The sequence below is a fragment of the Gobius niger genome (genome assembly GCF_951799975.1).
Source record: "Gobius niger genome assembly, chromosome: 15".
NCBI classification, from domain to species: Eukaryota; Metazoa; Chordata; class Actinopteri; order Gobiiformes; family Gobiidae; genus Gobius; species Gobius niger.
In genome coordinates, this window is record NC_136866.1 from 15158699 (window position 1) to 15176456 (window position 17758).

The 17758-nt window shown below is 43.0% G+C and overlaps 1 protein-coding gene across 1 annotated transcript; it reads right to left on the reverse strand.

Annotated features, from left to right (window-relative positions):
* Positions 1-678: 678 nt before the first annotated feature.
* thbs1b (thrombospondin 1b) lies at positions 679-16759 on the reverse strand. Its single transcript, XM_079572658.1, has 23 exons — positions 16621-16759; positions 16361-16437; positions 15011-15573; positions 13995-14070; positions 12542-12625; positions 12346-12455; positions 11507-11632; positions 10184-10280; positions 8692-8865; positions 8318-8494; positions 8068-8241; positions 7859-7986; positions 7515-7667; positions 5781-5999; positions 4986-5093; positions 4612-4771; positions 4409-4527; positions 3428-3662; positions 3126-3353; positions 1838-2109; positions 1541-1638; positions 1314-1453; positions 679-1218 (listed from the first exon to the last, which is right to left on the reverse strand). Exons 2-23 carry the CDS (start codon positions 16422-16424, stop codon positions 1211-1213), a joined length of 3513 nt encoding a protein of 1170 aa, XP_079428784.1. The 5' UTR covers positions 16425-16437; positions 16621-16759; the 3' UTR covers positions 679-1210.
* Positions 16760-17758: the final 999 nt, after the last annotated feature.

Consider the following 17758-nt stretch of genomic DNA (forward strand, 5'->3'; position numbering starts at 1 on the left):
GTTTGGATGTACTCAAGCAAATACTTCGATCAAATTATTGCTATTGAATTGCCATGATAGAACAGTAGCCTATATAAAAATATAACAAAAATCCATCACAAAAGGTATTGAACATTATATGCTTTTGTAATAACATGCAGCCCCAGTAGACGTCCTGCTGGCTGTACCTGGTTACTTTGACTTGTATCGGTGATATTTATATTTCCATAACTGCCTACATTGTAGACAAGTGTCAAATAAATTACATGTATTTACACAATGTTCAATTTTAAATCCTCTCAAGCCGAGGATAGCGACAAATGCTTTTAGAAGGAGCACTGGCTTTGAGTCAGCTAACCCTACACTTTTAGATATTTTATGTCCTATAAAAAATTTCACCTGAGAATGGACAACCAAGCCAAGCAAAACACATTTATGGTACTGTGCAAAAGTTTTTTTGTTTTTGTTTTTAAACACAAAAAAAGAAAAGTGATGTATTTGAGGACAATTGCAAAATTAACGCAATAATGCAGTACATATTTGCTAACAGGTATATTCGTCCCTGCTGAAAAAAGTTCTAAACATCCTTAAAAAATGAAAAAAATAAAAAAATAAAATTTGTCGCTGATCAACATTGATCCCCCCCCCCCCGAAAAAAAGAGAAAAATACTTAATATTTAAAATTGCACACTGCTCCTTTAAAACTTTTGCACAGTAATCCATATTCAAAACAAAATGATAACGCTTCAACTTCCTTGATCCTTATGTCTTCTCGTCTCATCCGTCCAACAGCTCTTGATAAAAAACAACAACAATAAAACAAAATTTTGCATCTTCATCCACAAAAGTCCTTACAATCTACTAAATCATGTCTTGTCTTTGGAATGTCCAGTCTGAAGGCTACAGAAATCACACAGACAAACAGAGAAAATAAAAAAAAAGTTGTGAAGTGCATAGTTGTTCTTGGGACCGTCCCGTGCGGAGATGAATGGGGTCTTTGAAAGGAGAGCGGGGCTAAAAAGGTGTCCCATTGGTGGAAACATGTTTTCATCCCTCACTCGGGCGCAGGCTGTTTAAACAGGGAGGGGGGGGGCTAACTGTTCAGTCCTTGCCCTTCCCCGTGTGGCAGAGGTGAAATAGGTCCCTGGACTTTATATCAGTTCAGCAAAAGTTCCAAATTTGTACAAAAAAAAAAAAGGTGCATTCCTTGGAGCTAACCCGCGCCCGGCGTCTATACATCTGTGAGGGGAAAACAAGACAAACCATTACTACCAATTTCTGAAAATGCCTTGATGATTGTATCATCCGGATTTGTCACATGTGTTGGGTCTTACCTCTGCACTCGTACTTGAGGTCTGAGAAGTAAACCATCTCTTGTGAAAACACAAAGAGCCCTAGTCTCCCGCCGGCGTACGTCTTATCGTAGATGCTGCCCGAGTCGGCCATGATCTTCTTTCCTTCGTACATCACAACTCTGCGGAGGAGAGAGAAGGTCAAAATCACATGTCGCCAGGAGAAACATTAAAAAGGCACTTTTTAAACATTTTGAGATAATTCTCACCTGATATGCCCTGTTCGGGGTCTGTGGATTAGGTGCCACCTGTAGGCAGTGAAGTCCTTCCAGCCCACGTTCTTAGGATCGTGCCACAGAGTACGGACCTAGTTCATGGTGAGAATTGTCATAGTCAGTACATTTAGGTGAAGAACTTTGTCAGATTTTGCTCATGACTTGATTACAATGAGGCAGGTTTACTCAATTTACCCAAAAAATTACAGCATAAATAAAAGTCCTGTTAAATAAGCTTTCAGACAATAACTCTCTATCACTGAAGACCCTATGAGCTATGACAAGACTCACTTGTCCGGGGGTGTTGCCAGTGTGCCAGAGGGCGTTCCTCAGGTGCTCCCCAGGGCCCGTGGTGGAGTTGACGACCTTGATGGACAGACCGGAGTATCCCTGGGCCTTGGTGGGCTTGTTGGACCAGTACGTCTGAGTGATCTGCTTCCACATCACCACGTAGAACCGTGAGCTGGACTGGTAGCCAAACACAAAGCCAGCGTAGTCGTCGTCTCGCTCGGTGTTTATGAAGAACGTCCCGCTGAAGTCCACGGAGTTGAACTCGTGGTAACCTGGAGAGAACGGGTCAAAGTGAGTAACAAATGCAAAAATCTAAATAAGCAATATAATATACAGCGGGTTCAGAAAGTATTCACATTTATGTTATGTTGAGGTTCTTAAAGTGTTATTCTTAAAAGAGTCACACTAAAGAGAGACCGTTCTGTATTGGGAGAATTAATGGAATTTACCATTTTTTTAAATATAATTTTATAGAACTTTCATAGACAAAGGTTCCTATCATTCAAGAAGCTTCGTCATCATTAATGACCTTAGTTTTTTGTAACAGGCCAACAACCAATGATCTGTTTGCCTGGATGACAGCTCCTGACCTGCCTATTGATCTGCTCATTACCTGGACACAGCCCCCATTTCTATTTAAAACAGGATTTTGGTTCTTCACAAAAATACCAGTTGTTTGTGGCCTTAAGATGGAGATTAACTGCTCATTGAGGACCACTACAGCTTTCTCTACAATGTCGCTACAATCTATTTACAATCTCTTGCAGGTTCTCTAATTCAGTGGTTCTCAACCTGGGGGTCGGGACCCCCAAGGGGGTCGCGAGACAAATTTGGGGGGTCGCCAGATCATTTAGATAAAGTAGCCATATTTTCATTAGCATATAATCTGATATTTTATTGAAGCATGTATTTGCTATTTTACCAGAGTGCCATTATTTGTTCGTAGTTTGATGAATTTCATTTTAGCCATTTGCTGTTTTTTAAGAATTATGTAGGCTACTATTTCTATTTCTCACTGTGTGACCCGAGCGGGGGTCACAAACCCCTTTAACTGTTAAAATGGGGGTCGCGGCGCCAAAAGGTTGAGAACCACTGCTCTAATAATATGCTCATTGCATTCCTTCTGAAGGTCATTAGTCTGATGAAGCTCCTTGGATGAGAGGCGAAACACACACCAACACTTAAACTGCAGTACAGATGAAGTCTTTCACCTTGTCCTTCTCTACTGTACATCATTACTAAACAATGGAGTTTAATTCACGACATAACATAAGCCCGTCTAACTCACCGACGGCGATGCCAGGGTCACAGTTGACGGTCTGCACCAGCTCCTTGCCCTGGTGCCGGACCACCCAGTTGGGGTCGATCTGAGAGGTGCCTTTGGGATCCAGAGGAACCATCTGGAACTTCCTGAAGTCGGTCTCGCTGATGTCAAAGTTCTCCGGGCACACGTCGTAGATGTCCGGCACATTGTCCTGGTCAAAATCGTCTTTGCAGGCGTCTCCACGGCCATCCCCTGCGAGAACAAGTAATCCAGTGTTACTTATTTGCCTAAGGATTCTCAACAGCATAACTCCTGCATCTCCTCACCGTCAGAGTCGAGCTGGTCGGGGTTGAAGGCCAGTCGGCAGTTGTCCTTGTCGTCGGGGATGCCGTCGTTGTCGTCGTCGTGGTCGCAGGCGTCTCCCTTGCCGTCCTTGTCGTGGTCGGCCTGGTTGGCGTTGGGGATGTAGGGGCAGTTGTCCAGGTTGTTCTGGTGTCCGTCCTCGTCGATGTCCTGGTTACTGTCACATTTGTCCCCCACGCGATCGTCGTCTGAGTCCACCTGAGAGAAGAGCACAAGGAAGTAGAAAAGTTTGTTAACTATACCGTATATGCTGTCAGAGCGATGCAACAGTCTTGAAAGGACAAGGTGTTCAGTGTCCTAACCACTGCCAAGATATGAAAGGCTGAGACCTTTCCACCAATAGACAGTACCAATGAGCTTGAATGTCTAGGTTTGGACTAAAATTTCTTGAGGATCATTTATAATTTCCTAAAAAAAATCTAAACTTACATACATTTTCAGGCATATTCATTCATATGTTGGATTGACCACTGTCTTTTAAAAAGTGAAAAAACACTGTACTCCTTCGATCAAAACTTTCAACAGCTATCAATCTTTTATTAAAAAACAACAAAAGGTCAGGACTACCTTATCTCCCGTCTGTGCTTCTTAAATTCCACCCTCTGCTTTAAATGCCACTGGTCTAGCTTCTCCCTCCCTCCCTATCCCGACCTCACTGCCGCTTTGCCCCGTTGTTCATCACATTCCTATCCCCCACTGTAGCATGGCACAGGTGGACTGAGCCAACCTTGTGCGCTCTGCTAATATCTCCACCCCGGGGGCGAGCTGGCGTCAAAGGGCCCATTGAAAACACCCCCTGCACGCCTTATTGAACCCATCTGCCCTGGAGCTTTTTTCCGCGGTGTGTGGAGGCTAACCGGGCTGACGCAGAGATGTACGCTGAGCTTCACAAAGCGGAGAATGGGTATTGTGTCTGCTGCTCGAGGTGGAAGTAAATGGCGCACCTGATCGGGATTATGCTCCAGGGGGCAGTTGTCGCACATGTCGCCGACGCCGTCCAAGTCCGTGTCTCGCTGGTCCACGTTGTACACGTACGGGCAGTTGTCCTTCTCGTTCAGGATGCCTGGGCGACAATGGAAGGTTTTACATCAAATAAACGGAGTCAATGAACAATAAGGAATAGTGCATTAGTTAGTCAGTTAATTACCGTCCCCGTCAATGTCTACAGCGCAGGCGTCTCCCTCCCCGTTGTTGTCCGTGTCGGTCTGGTCAGGGTTGCTGTTGTAGGGGCAGTTGTCACAGCGGTCTCCCACGTCGTCTCTGTCGTAGTCGTACTGACGCGGGTTGTAGATGAACGGGCAGTTGTCCTGTCACAGAAATGACAGATATAAAGATGGGTTGTGTAGCTGACCTTCCTAATTCAATGAATCAGGGCTTAAAGGTATGGGTAAGTGTGTTGAATGAATTGGATGAAGTTCAAACAGCAAAGATACAGATACAAATGCTACACTTCAAATGTTAAATCACATTTCAAAGCCATTTAAGTCCATCCCATAAAATAGGCAGTTCTCTCTCACTCACCCTGTCATCAGGAATACCATCGTTGTCGTCATCATCGTCACAAGCATCTCCAATCCCGTCCTTATCGTAGTCCTCTTGTCCAGAGTTGGGAAGATTGGGGCAGTTATCCTAAAAAAAAACATATCATTATGAAACAACATGGAATACACTATAGTCTGGGTATGAGTATACAACTTTTTTTTTTTTCAGAATCTCTTTGCAAACATTTACTCATAGCAGTTGTATGTAGCATGAGCGGCTGAGCAAGATTGCAGCTTCCTATGTGATTGGGGCTGGGTACCGTTCAACGATACCGTATGGTATCGAAAGAGAAGGTTTTGGTTCTTCTGGTATTGAAAAAATAAAAGGTACCGGGAAAAGGATAAAAGGTTTTGATGCTGTTGGTCCAGGGGCAGCATTATAGGAAGTGACTGGTTGTTTCAGCTCAAATAAATGATTCCCCCCCATTTTTTCTTATTTTTGCCAAAAAAAAATCTGAAGTTTTGCCCCATTTTCTCAATTTTTTCCACACATTTATTGACGCCGGAGATGAACCTGATATTAGAAATTTGCATATCTTCCAAACATTGTTCTGTTTTCTGGTTCTAGATGACAAATATTTTAGTATACTGTAGGTATTGGAAAAAGCATAATTTAAGTACTGGTATCAAAAAAAAAAAAATGTAATGGTGCCCAGGGCTAGATGTGCTTGCCTCTTTTACATCATGTTGACAATTCTAAGAGAAAATAGTCATCGCAGACACTTTAATACGTTCTCTTTTAGATCAGTATGAATGGCTCCGCACTGGCCCGTACCTTCTTGCAGTGGTAGGTGGCGTTCTCCACACACACCAGGTCAGCGTTGGGCCACCCGTCCAGGTCGGTGTCCTCTCCGCAGATATGGCCGTTCCCGGCGTAGCCAGGCTTGCACTCGCAGCGGTACATGGGCTCCGCAAAGTGGCCCAGGTAGTTGCAGCGGGCATTCTTGTTGCAGTCATGGCTCCCGTCCAGGCAGGGGTTTCGAGGAGTGCACACCTAAGGATTGAAATGGTGTTACTTCAGTGATTACTATGGATTATAGGTAATATATCATGAGCACGAGGACTAGACTTGGACTAAAGCAGAATATCTAACTATTGACTGCAAATGAATAGAGTGCGCGTTAAAAGTTCTTAGATGTTAGAAAAAAAGTACGAGAATTTGAGCAAAGAAGAGAGTTCATCTTCATTTGCATTCTTCTTCTTCATTTTTTTTTTCTTATTTATTGCCACATACTTCACTAACTACTTTCTTTGGTTGCAGCTGCCAGATCCTCATCACACACCTTTCGCAAACCAATTTGCTTAAAATTGGTATTTAAAATGCCCTATACTTATACCAGCCCTTTCTAGGTAGCTCGTCAAACACTTTCTAGATGCATTTTCTTTTTGTTCTGCACATATTAAACACAATCTGCACACATTTGGCTCAATATAGAAAGAATACGGACAAAACTCAAGTCTTATCCCGGGTGACCTCCACCTAAGATGCATTTTACATGAGTATCTTTAAATTATCTGTAGCTCAATGTTTTTGCATAAAAGTAAGACCGGTTGGAGGCCCCTGCTGTGAACTTAAAATAAAAAAATACTGTGTACCTATTTACAAATTTGTATCAATTTCATTAAGTTACGGGATAGTTTTCTTTTTTTTGGTGAAAGTGGCCCTAAAAAGTGACCCTGCCAGTTGTCAAACACACAGTGCACTGTAAAGAATTAGGTTAAGTTAAAAGGACTATACGGAGTTTAAAAATGTTAAAATGAAGTATTTTCCTCCCCTACATGTTCCAGCATTGTCCTAATGTGTAGAATGAGCCCGGACCTTTTCACCACAACTGCCTCTAAAATCCTGCACTGTCACTCAAAAAGGTGTCAATTCGGGTCCGAAGTGCCTTCAATATATATAGTATATAACATATAATAATATAATATAGAAGGTGCAGTTACACGTAAGACCTGAGGTGGCAGTAGTGAGTATGAAAATGACCAACTTGCATCCAGTCCCTTAAAGAATGACATTTTAATTTACTCGCTCCCACTTTCATTGTTTGCAACCAAAGGAAATCCTGTATAGGAAGTTTACTAGAGGTTATGAAAAATGGTGCTGACTTGCTCTCCTCTATAACCTCTGTGCAGACCAGTCCACTGAAACCAATTCACTCCGAACATGCTCCAAAGTACAGCAGAGCACACAGTACTCCACTTTCAGTCTTTAAGCCGTCGTTTTTATTTACTACTGTCATTTTTCAACCCTTGTGATGTGTATCTGAGAGCTCAGTATCCAAATCGGAAACAGGAGCCAAAGTGATGCATCTTAAACTTCATACACAAGGCATCTATTCAAAGCAAGGCCAAACAAACCTCACATATATATGCATCTGTTTAATATCTCATCCGTGACAGCAGACAACATTCATTATCTCCCCAATCGCTGTTTACACCTCTTAGGTCAAATCCTACATCCTTTGAAGCAATCTAAATATTAGCTTTATACAATCGCGGCTGCACTCACCTGCTTATTAGCCGCGGCCTGCTCCACGCCTTTGCCAAACGGCTGCGGGCCGGAGTACCGGGGAGGGCAGGGCAGACAGTTGTATCCGGGATTGGTGTTCTCGCAGCGGTGCACGCCGTTCAGCTCGAAACAAGTGTCTGGAACCTCCTTACACTGTTTATGAGGGGAAAAGGAACAGTGTTATGGAATTGGATAAGTGGGTATACAGTAAACACAGTGGATGCAGGTGGACGGAGGCTTTTATCTCCATCCATTCATTCATAATGTGTGTATTTGTGTACAATGGCGGCGAATAAAAAGGGTCAGAAAGACACCAGACAAGGAAAGTACGTGAAGTGAATTACCTCATCGATATCTTTACATTTGATGCCGTTGCCGGAGTAGCCAACGGGACATTTTCCACACTTCCAGGTGCCATCAGGGAAACTGGTGCATTTAGCTCCAGAGAAGCAGGGATTGGACAGACAACCATCTATAAAATACAAAAATAAACTCCATTTATTACAATGTGAATACAAAACAAAATGAACTGAAAAGTATTGCAAAGCCTCACCAATCGGACAGGCCTTCTTGTTGCACATCTGAGTGTTCTTAGCCTCTCCGACGCATTCTTTGCCGCCGTATTTGGGAGGGGGATTGTTACACAGGCGTTTTCTGATCTGGACTCCGCCCCCGCAGGTGAGCGAGCAGGTATCCCACGGCGACCAGGGTCCCCAGCCTCCGTTGACTGAGAATTCAACGAAGATAAAGTTAAGATATGCCGCGGTTTAAGCCAGTAGATCGGTGATTACTTTTGGACTCACTGGGGCATGGGGACTTCTGGCACTTCTCGGTCTGGCGGCCCTCTCCGACGCACTCCTTACCCCCCAGCTGCGGGGTGGGGGAGTTACAGAGGCGGATGCGAGTGATGACGCCCGACCCGCAGGTGACGGAGCAGGACGACCAAGGCGACCAGTGGCTCCAGCTGCCATCCTGCTTGACTGTGAGATATACAAACAGAAATAATGCATTATTGAGGCAAACAAGTCGTAGAAAGATAAAAAACAAGATTGCAATATTGTGAGTGTGAGCAGTAAGTAGATTTTTATCAATTTGGTAATAATCTCGAGCACATTTTTATCACTATCTTGGTTAAAGTGCTTACACATAAGATATTGGATTCATTGTGTGGACCTACATCTCTTGTCGCACTCCTGGAGGTAGCAGTCGCGCGTCTGGACTGAGGTGCCTTCACAGTTGTTATTGATACGATCGCAGGAGCGCCCCCTCTGCTGGATGCCCCGCCCGCAGGACACCGAACAATGTGTCCATTCAGACCAGGGAGACCAGCCGTCCTCGGCGTAGTCACTCGCTGGGCACAAGAGGGAGAGAAAGCCGATGGAATTAGACAATGAACCAGGCAATACGCGACGTAACGTTATTGGTACAGGCTTCGTAATACGGACTTTATTTTCTCTTAAAAGATTGGAACTTATGCTGCAGTATAACTCACAGTTTTTGCCACATAAAACTAAACGTAATAACATTTTATGTTGGAGTAAAACGGAGTATACACGAGAAACACTGAACTGTTGTTTGGCAAATGCCCTGAGTTTGAATTAAATGTAATTGACCAAAATTGCAGAAATGGAAAATTGCCCTTCTGTTCAGTGCGCACTATAACAGAGACATATTCTTGACCCCCCCCTCTTAAAACCGAAATAAATGTGAAGTAAAACTAACTTTAGGCACTTGTTATAGTCATTACACACCCCGGAGGTCATGTTTTCACAATCTGTTTCCTCCATAAGAAAACGTCATTCATTCTTTGTGGAGTCCATTGGCCTCAGGGACAGTGGCCCTACTTATTCCTCACTGAGTTTTTCCATTCATAGAAATAGTGTGGTGTCTGTTTACTAATTCACAACATTGGTGACTGCTTTTACGATCCAAGACAGCCTGGTTTAGAATAGTTTTAACTGTGTATGTGGCCACACCGCCTTTGCTCTGCCCGATCCCGTCAGACCTTGGAAGCTCAGCAGGAAGGGCCTGTTCGGTACTTGGATGGGAGACCGTTTGGCAACACCAGGAAGCCTGGGTGAATGTAGTGAGTGAGTGGTTGGTGGTGGTCGGAGGGGCCGATGGCGCAGACTGGTAGTCTCACTTCTATCAGTCTACCCCAGGGCAGCTGTGGCTACAATAGCTTACCACCACGAAGTATGGAGTGAATGAATAATGCAATGTAAAGCGTCTTTGAGTGTCCAGAAAAGTGCTATATAAAATAAAAAACCAAAGCATTATTATTAAGAAAGTTTAGTCTGCAGATGTTTTGTATTGGGAATTCATGATTTTTGCACTATTTTGGACTTTTAAAAGTTTCCTTCTGCTTTTCAAACATCCCTATACTTCACAATCATGAGCTTTACAAGCATATTTCACATCTTTCAGGGAACAAAGCTGCTTCAACAACTCCTTGCCCACTTACACCACATCAGCGCTACTATTGTGATCCATAAAATAGGTGAGTAATACAGACTTAAGTGTCAGTGAATACAATGTACTGCAAATGACTATTACTCTACTATGAGGAAAGAACTGGCACAGGACTTTCAAAGATATAGTAGTTGTGGAGCGACTCTGGTGCAGCTATTTAGTATACGGTTAGTTTTCAGATGAGGGGCGTGACTTACGTGTGCCGCAGCGAGGGCAGCACTCCCCGTCGGGAACAGTGGCGTTAGCGCAGGGAATCAGGGGGCAGGAGATCTTACGACACACGGTAGCCGAGTTCTGCAACAAACAAAGAGGGATTAGGATAAACGGGGCATTAGAGAAGCACATAACGACTGCAAAATAGCTTCAACCTGCTACAAAGAAGTCCTGGGTCAACACAATTTGTGCTACATTGTGACTGTAGCGGTCAATACGAGAAAAGAGTCACTACATTTAAGACACTGGGCAGGCATTCATCCCACTGTGCCACTGCAAAATATTGTTTCACTGTTTGAGGTAAAACTACATCTCCAAGGAATCTGGATCGCTACAGTTAGTTACATTCAGGCAGCGAATGTATTTATTTTTTGGTCAGGCAGTATAATATCCCAGCTAGGTGTATTTACAACTATCAAGTCTAATGAAGCAGATGGATCCTTCTGACAAAAAAAAAGCCATCATTTCCAAGCTAACCAAGCCACTTCATCAGTTTCTGTTTTTATTGCCACACAACTCACCTCTACTTTGAACTAACACAAAAAGCCCACTCATTCGTGCCGCCCTGATTCACAGCAATCCCCTCCGACATCTTCCAAGTTTATTTAGTATCCATTCATTTCTTTTTTTCCATGTACGTGCAACCAGCTCATTACACCTCCCGATCCTCGCATGTGTCTTCGCCCCAGTGCCAGAAAGCCGGGGCGAAACGCTGCCAACGGAGACCTCTTACAAACAACCACCTGCTTTGACTGCACTTAGCCAGGAATGAACCAAGCATAAAGGACTTTAGTGTTGAGCTGCACCGGGCTCATGTTGCCGGCCCGACCTGTGTGGCTGCGCTGCTGGGGATAACAAGTGCCTTTAAGTATGCAAAGAAAAAAAAAGAAAGAAAAAAGGAGCCTCCGTCAATGGAAAATGGCTCCGATGTACAGAAGAAGAGTACATCTGGACGAAAAGCAGAGAGCTTCTATGGCAGCTACACAGCGTCTGACCTTGTGTTTCCTTGGGTTACATTTATACATACTGGCCTTTTAACAAGTTGATTCCCCTTTTATTATAACAGGATTTGAAGAAAAGATTGTAGGCAAAAACCCTCGTGCGGTAGACAAAACCATAAAGGTTGGGGCCCTAAACCACCCCCTTTGCACTTCTTACTGCCAAAACTTTGTTCCTAATTACCCTGTCTGTCTTACCCCTGTACACAACACACTCATTACGAGACAAATTAGGGTGTTAAGGAGTCCCAGACGAGGTGTGTTGAAGTGTGTCTGGCTCCGAAGGTGGTGGTTAAAGGAGGAGCTCACCTGACAAGTGCACTCCGTACAGTCGTCCACGGTCCACTCGTCCTTGTTCTTGCGCACGATCCCGTTGTGGATGCAGACGCCGCTGTGGATCCCGATGCGGTTGTTTATCAGCTTGTTCTCGTCAGTCTGTGAGAAGAACGGGAGGTGACACAGATGTTAGTAAAGACATGTTTTAGGTTCATAAAACATAAGCACATTTCTGAGTAGGCACTGATTGAAAAACACAGCAGCAATTGCAAAGTATGTATTTTGGTAGTTGAGTCTAAATGCAACTTAGGGTAATTTCGCAAAAACATGACTCTACTGTTAAAACCTTGACCACATCTCTTAGTTGGCAGACAGCGCCCCATAATCCACTATCTCTTTGTCAGAGCACGTTTGAACTTGACACAAAAGGCTTTGCACATTATACTTAGCAACTGTAGTTTCTATAAAGATACATTGATTGATTGGAGTTTCGCTGTGCAGTTGCTTACATCTGCCCTGTGTGTGCAATTTTGATGACAAATTTCACATTTAAAAGTTTATTTGGCTATGCATCAATTGAGAAAACTACATTGGAGCTCCAATGTTCCAAAGCTCCTCCGCGACCCGGCCCCGGATAAAGCGGAAGAAAATGGATGGATGGATATTGGAGGTAATATATTGATCTGTCCAACTAACATCAAGAAAAGAGACCATTTGAGGTTCAATTTCTATTTAGATTCAAATAGAATGAGCATATCCTCTAATGTGATTTTGCTTGCTGACATACTTTGAGTGTGCATACAACAAAGACAATTTTACAATAGCTACCACCACACAGTAAATGTAACAACACCAGTAGAATTTCTCCTCACCAGTCTGCGCAGTTCGTTGGAGAGCTCCTTCACCACCACACCGAGCCCCTTCAGCTCCTTGAACATGCTGATCAGGTCCTCACAGGAGAAGCCACACACCATCTGCAAGTCTTCACACCAAGAAGGTACAGAGATGATAAACTTCCTTACATTAAAACGGACAATCATCAACAATATTAGCATCATCGAGATTTACCTTTGGTTTTGTGGCCGGTGAACTCAGTCCTAATCGCTGAGGAGCCGTTGATGTTTTCCAAAAGCAACGTATCGCTGGTTAGACCTAAAATCAAAACATAAATCACTCTCTTTATAACAGATTCCTTTCCAGACAGCTCTTCCTTTGTTTAATGGTCGGTAATGGCAGACCCAAATGCAGATTAACAATAGCAAAGCCAGAGGATGTTTGCTGCTTACTTTATGGCGGTTTACCACCTTTAAAACAAAGCCCGGCCGCGAGGTGAACTCGGTTTTTATTGGTGTTTAGGAAGTCATTAGCGCAAAGCCAAAGGCAAGAGTAAACAAGTCAGTATAAGACCAACAAAATGAAGGCAAGCTAATTGTTGCTAAGGTTAACAGCCTTAATAACCAGAAAGGAAGTAAATTAAAGCCAAATATGAGAAACAAGCTCCTAAAAGACATAATATGAAGATAACTGCTGCTAATGAGTGCTAACGTTAGTGCAATGTTATAAGCATTACTAAGACATTACTAAGACAAGGGGCCAAAAAGGAGCTAAAGCAGGGTTGCCAGGTATGGGCAGCCAAACCCGCCCAAAAATATCTGAAAACACGCAGAACACGCAGAAAACACGCGGACATACGGCGTGGCTAGAATTTTCAATATTGTTTACTAGTTAACAGAGCCCATGTGCTCCTACGATGATGAGAAACCGCCCCTACTCCCCTCCCTTATTGAAAAAGCAGCTCACAGAGCCTTGGATTTGCCTTTGAAATAGTGATTTTGATCAATTCAACATTGATTACAGCAAGGCAAAAAACAGCAGACAGTTTTTTTCACCCGCGGAATGGCTTTAAAAAACGCCCAATTCCGCGGTTTAACCGCGGACCTGGCAACCCTGCGCTAAAGGACGACGTATGAAGGTATTGAGCTGTAGCTAACATTAGCAGTGCTAATAATTGGGAAAGCAGTAAATAAGCAACGCAAAGCAGGCAAAGTAGTCGAACAAGGAAGAAAAAGCTGCTAAAAGACAACATATGAAGATAAGCTAACAGTTGCTAATGAGTGCTAATGTAAGGGTTGCAAATATCCACTTAAATTAGCATTTTCCATTTTAAAACCAGTTAAAACCATACTAAAAACACAATAAAAAACATGTCTAGTGTAAAGGGGTATAACTGGTCTGTGTCCCTCTGTAAACTTATTTCTTGTATGTGTCATAGACATTGAGATAACTGTTTATCACACATTTCCATGAAAGACATTATCAGCGTTTAGTTAATGCGCCGCATTCCTTACAAAACCGCAGTGCTTTGAGATATCATCGTGCATTCCTTTGTCATAAGTGTTTAACAGCCTTCGAGAGAAAGTCTAATGGGAAAATCATCTGTATGGTTTTGATAAGCTCTGGGATCGGTCCTGTTGATGTAAAAAAAAGGGGGGAAAAAAATCTATTGAGGCTGATTACTCACTGTTCTGGCATCCTTTGTTGCGGAGAATGGCATCCAACGTAGTGCCAAAGACGAACCGCACATTTTGGAGCACCCCCTAAAAAGAAAAACTTCATTAGGGCGAGTTAACATTTGTTGTAGAGTAACATGGTTTTACATGAGGTTGTGCCAAAGAGGGAGATTTCTTTTTAATGGAGATAAGGATTTTGAACAATACATGCCCTTTGAGCTCATATTACAGTGTAGTACAGTGATACTGTGCATTTAGACCAACACATTACAACACACTTGCCCATCCAACATAGAAAATATCCTTTTATCTTGTTTCCTCTGTTTTGTGGTCTTATCTGGGTAAAAGGAAATCATACCCCCACCAGTGTTTTGTATTGACTTAGTTTAAATCAGACATTGATTTAGTACAAGCTTGCATTCATCCAGGCTGAGTTTAGACTGAGATATCAATCACAAAGGCTATCTCTATCTTTGACTAAATATGATTCATGATGTGACATAAAATCCCATTATGAAGAGTGATTGTCAATAGAATAGAGAATCCAGCTTCTAAACTCCAGTCTACAAATTGTTGAAGGCCTTTCCTAGTCATTCTATGTTCTTTTGGAATTCATTAGGTCACTTATTAACATTCTTTTATCTTACACAATATTATAATAATAAATACAATTTAAAGGCAAACTAAAATCTGAAAAATGATGTGCAACCAGAAAGACAAAACATGTGTCTATTTATGTCAGTCAATCACAGCCTGCTGCCTTTGCCTCGAAAACAGTCACCGCTCAAGTCATTCTCTCGATCTGTACCACAGCAGCAGAACCACGAGCCTCCTCAGCCTCTCCATTTTCATCCCTTCCCCAGAGGGTTTTGATCCCACCATTGAGGTAGAAACACAGTAAAACAGAAGTGTCTCCATACAATTAAAGTACTCCTTGCACCTCACGCACATCGCCCAAGCTTTGTGTATCGCCTGGTTAAAGGACACAGTATCATGATGTACAAGGAAGGAAATAACTTTGACTCACCATAAACCTGTCCTTCACCGCCCCCTTCCCGATCCTCAGCTGGGCGTTGGTGGGCGTGGCCTGCGTCAAGATGCTCTGAATGGGCGCGTCCAATTCCGCCGTGTTCACGTCCACACATCCCACGTACAGCTGCGCTTTGTCCTCCTGCACGAACAAGGTGATGTTCTTCCAGTGCCCCGTGGCCAAGTCCACGTCCTCGATGGACACCACCTGCTGCTTGTTCTCCGTGGATAGCACTATGTCCAGAGTGTTGGCCTTCCCGTTGGAGATGATCTCAAAAACAGGTCCGGAGCCGTCTTTCTTCTCCACTGTCAGCAAGCTGCCGCGCGTACGTTTGAACTGCTTGAAGTTCAGCAGGAGTAAGAAGCCCCGGTCGGCGTGGATGGTGTCAATGAGGTCCCGAAAAGCCTGTTCGGGGACAGGAGGGATCAAGTCGGGGTTGAGGATCTTGTAGGCAGGGCTGTACGGGTCGTCTCCCTTCACCAAAGTCACGCCGTGGTTCTTCTTAGGGACCTGGACCAGTTCAAAAAGGTCGTACACACTATCGTTGTCGTCTCGGGTTTCTAGGGATGAAAAAAACCTTTATTTTATTCAGACCTTTCCTTTCCTTTTTTTTTTTTTTTTTACATATTTATGGGAAAATATACTTTTTTATGCACAAACAGACATTTAAATATTTACTGCTAACAACCAATTCATAAAAGAATTTAAAAAAAAAATTGCAATAAGTAACATCCCAGACAGTATTTGGTTTCCCAATTCAACCAGATCTAATTTAGGACTAAATAAATAATGGAATGATTCAAGTTAATCTGAAACAGGATTAAACTGGATCTAAACTCAGACTGATGCATTACATAAAGCTTTTGCCGCTGATATCTTCACTCAAAAGAAGCGGAAACAGTTCAAAGACCTGCTGATTCAAATTACCATTGCTCAAGTACAAGTAAAAAGTAGTTGTCCAGAAAATGCGATAAATAAGAGTGGATTTAACATTTGGTGATACTTTATCTTTTTTTTTTTTTTAAGATTTTGTTCTTGCCTTGCTGTCCTGGTGTACAAAAGGAAAAAGTGCACCACCTACATAAGTAAAGATATAACTGTATTTAACTGTATAATTAATTGTTGTATTTTTTCCCATACATTTTGTGTAAGATACTACTAGTCTTGCCCTCAGAGGCCACCCTTTAGCTACGCCCCTGCAACTCAGTGCGTCTCTTGGTTGCTCCTGTGTCTGCAGCTCGGGTCACGTTGACTATAGAATAGAATATCAGTCCAAACTCTAAACTGCAGCAAAATCCAACTTTCGCAATCACGCATTACAAGTGACTCCCAAAAGGTCAAACTCACCTGCAACCATGGCACCGTCGCACGTCCATAGCATCAACAGCAAAAATATCCCCATCAACTTCATCTTGATCTGCTGTCTGCAAGCCAAACAACAAGTGGTAAGAACATGTGCCACAATTTGTCAACAAAACACATATGAAATTATATTTAAAATAAGAGTAAACTGCGTTCAACAAACTAAATTGTGCACACAACAAAAATCAGACAAACAATTCTTCTGGCTCAACGATAAAACACGCGTGGCATTTACGCACACTCACCTGCGATATCAAACAGCAGACCAAATTTAAATCTTAAAACAAATACAATCCAAATGAAGCGATAGAAATCCAATAATAATCCTCTTTATCGACACGTGTAGTGATGAGTAGTTCCCCAACACGAAAGGCTGTGCGTCCTGCTACGTGCCGCTAAAAACACTCTCTTTATTTAAGTCTTCGGGAGGACAAAGTGCCATTTAAATAAGTTTGGTGCCATTCCTAAGAAGTCCTCTCGTCCAATCGGCGCGCGGAGAGGAGAGGGTCGGGCTACGGGAGGGAGAGCGAGAGAGAGAGAGAGAGAGAGAGAGAGAGAGAGAGAGACACAAGTTTCTCCTCCGTGCATGTGTTTTTTTTTTTTTTTTTGCTGCGTCCTCTCTCTGCGTGTCTATCCATCATCCGTACACGCTCACATGTCGGAGTTTCCATCTCACTAATTCAAAAAAGTGTCCGGGTACAGGCACCGCACTGTTTGGGGCCATATCCCGCCTTGTGCGCGCAGGTGTTTACTGGGAATGCGCGCCGCTGGCCAATGGGTCATTGTCCAGAGGCAGAAAATGCAGACTAAAACGCCTTTAAGCATGTAAAGTTGTTTTTTCACAATTTGTTATTTTTATTCAGACGCTATCTTTATGATCTGTTATAATTAGACATCCAGCACAAGCATGTAAGAAGAAGAAGAAGAAAAAAGTAATTTAAAAAGTTGAAATAGAGAAGCTGTTTCTTCTATCATGGATGCTGCTGCTGCAGAGCGGCCACCTGCACTCCCCACTTCAGCCACTAGGGGCCAACGTGATCCACAGAAGCAGCAGCAGCAGCACGCAGGCAGATATGGATTCAAGGAAAAGAGGAAGACTCCAACACAGTTGAGTTTGAGAATTTTTATTGTTAAAACATTGTGCTTTGAATGCACGGGGAAGAACTTACTGCAAATAGGATGCACACTTTTTTGAAAGGCAGGCAAGAGCAATAACAGGGTGTGAGGTATGGCTGATAATGCACTTATGAGCCTGTAACAGTGCTGTATTTCTTTTGCTGATACTAATAGTCTATGCGCTTTTCAATTGATTACATATAAAAGAAAAGAGCAACTCAACTGGTAATCTATAACTCCAAACATGGTAACACATTTGTTATGGAC

Excerpts from the sequence above, each read along its gene's own strand:
- thbs1b (XM_079572658.1), bottom strand. The coding sequence starts at position 16,424 with ATGAAGTTGATGGGGATATTTTTGCTGTTGATGCTATGGACGTGCGAC. Across the intron at positions 12,626-13,994 it reads CAACAAAGGATGCCAGAACA|GTCTAACCAGCGATACGTTG; the intron begins GTGAGTAATCAG and ends TTTTGATTTTAG. Across the intron at positions 4,772-4,985 it reads ATGGTATTCCTGATGACAGG|GACAACTGCCCGTTCATCTA; the intron begins GTGAGTGAGAGA and ends TTTCTGTGACAG.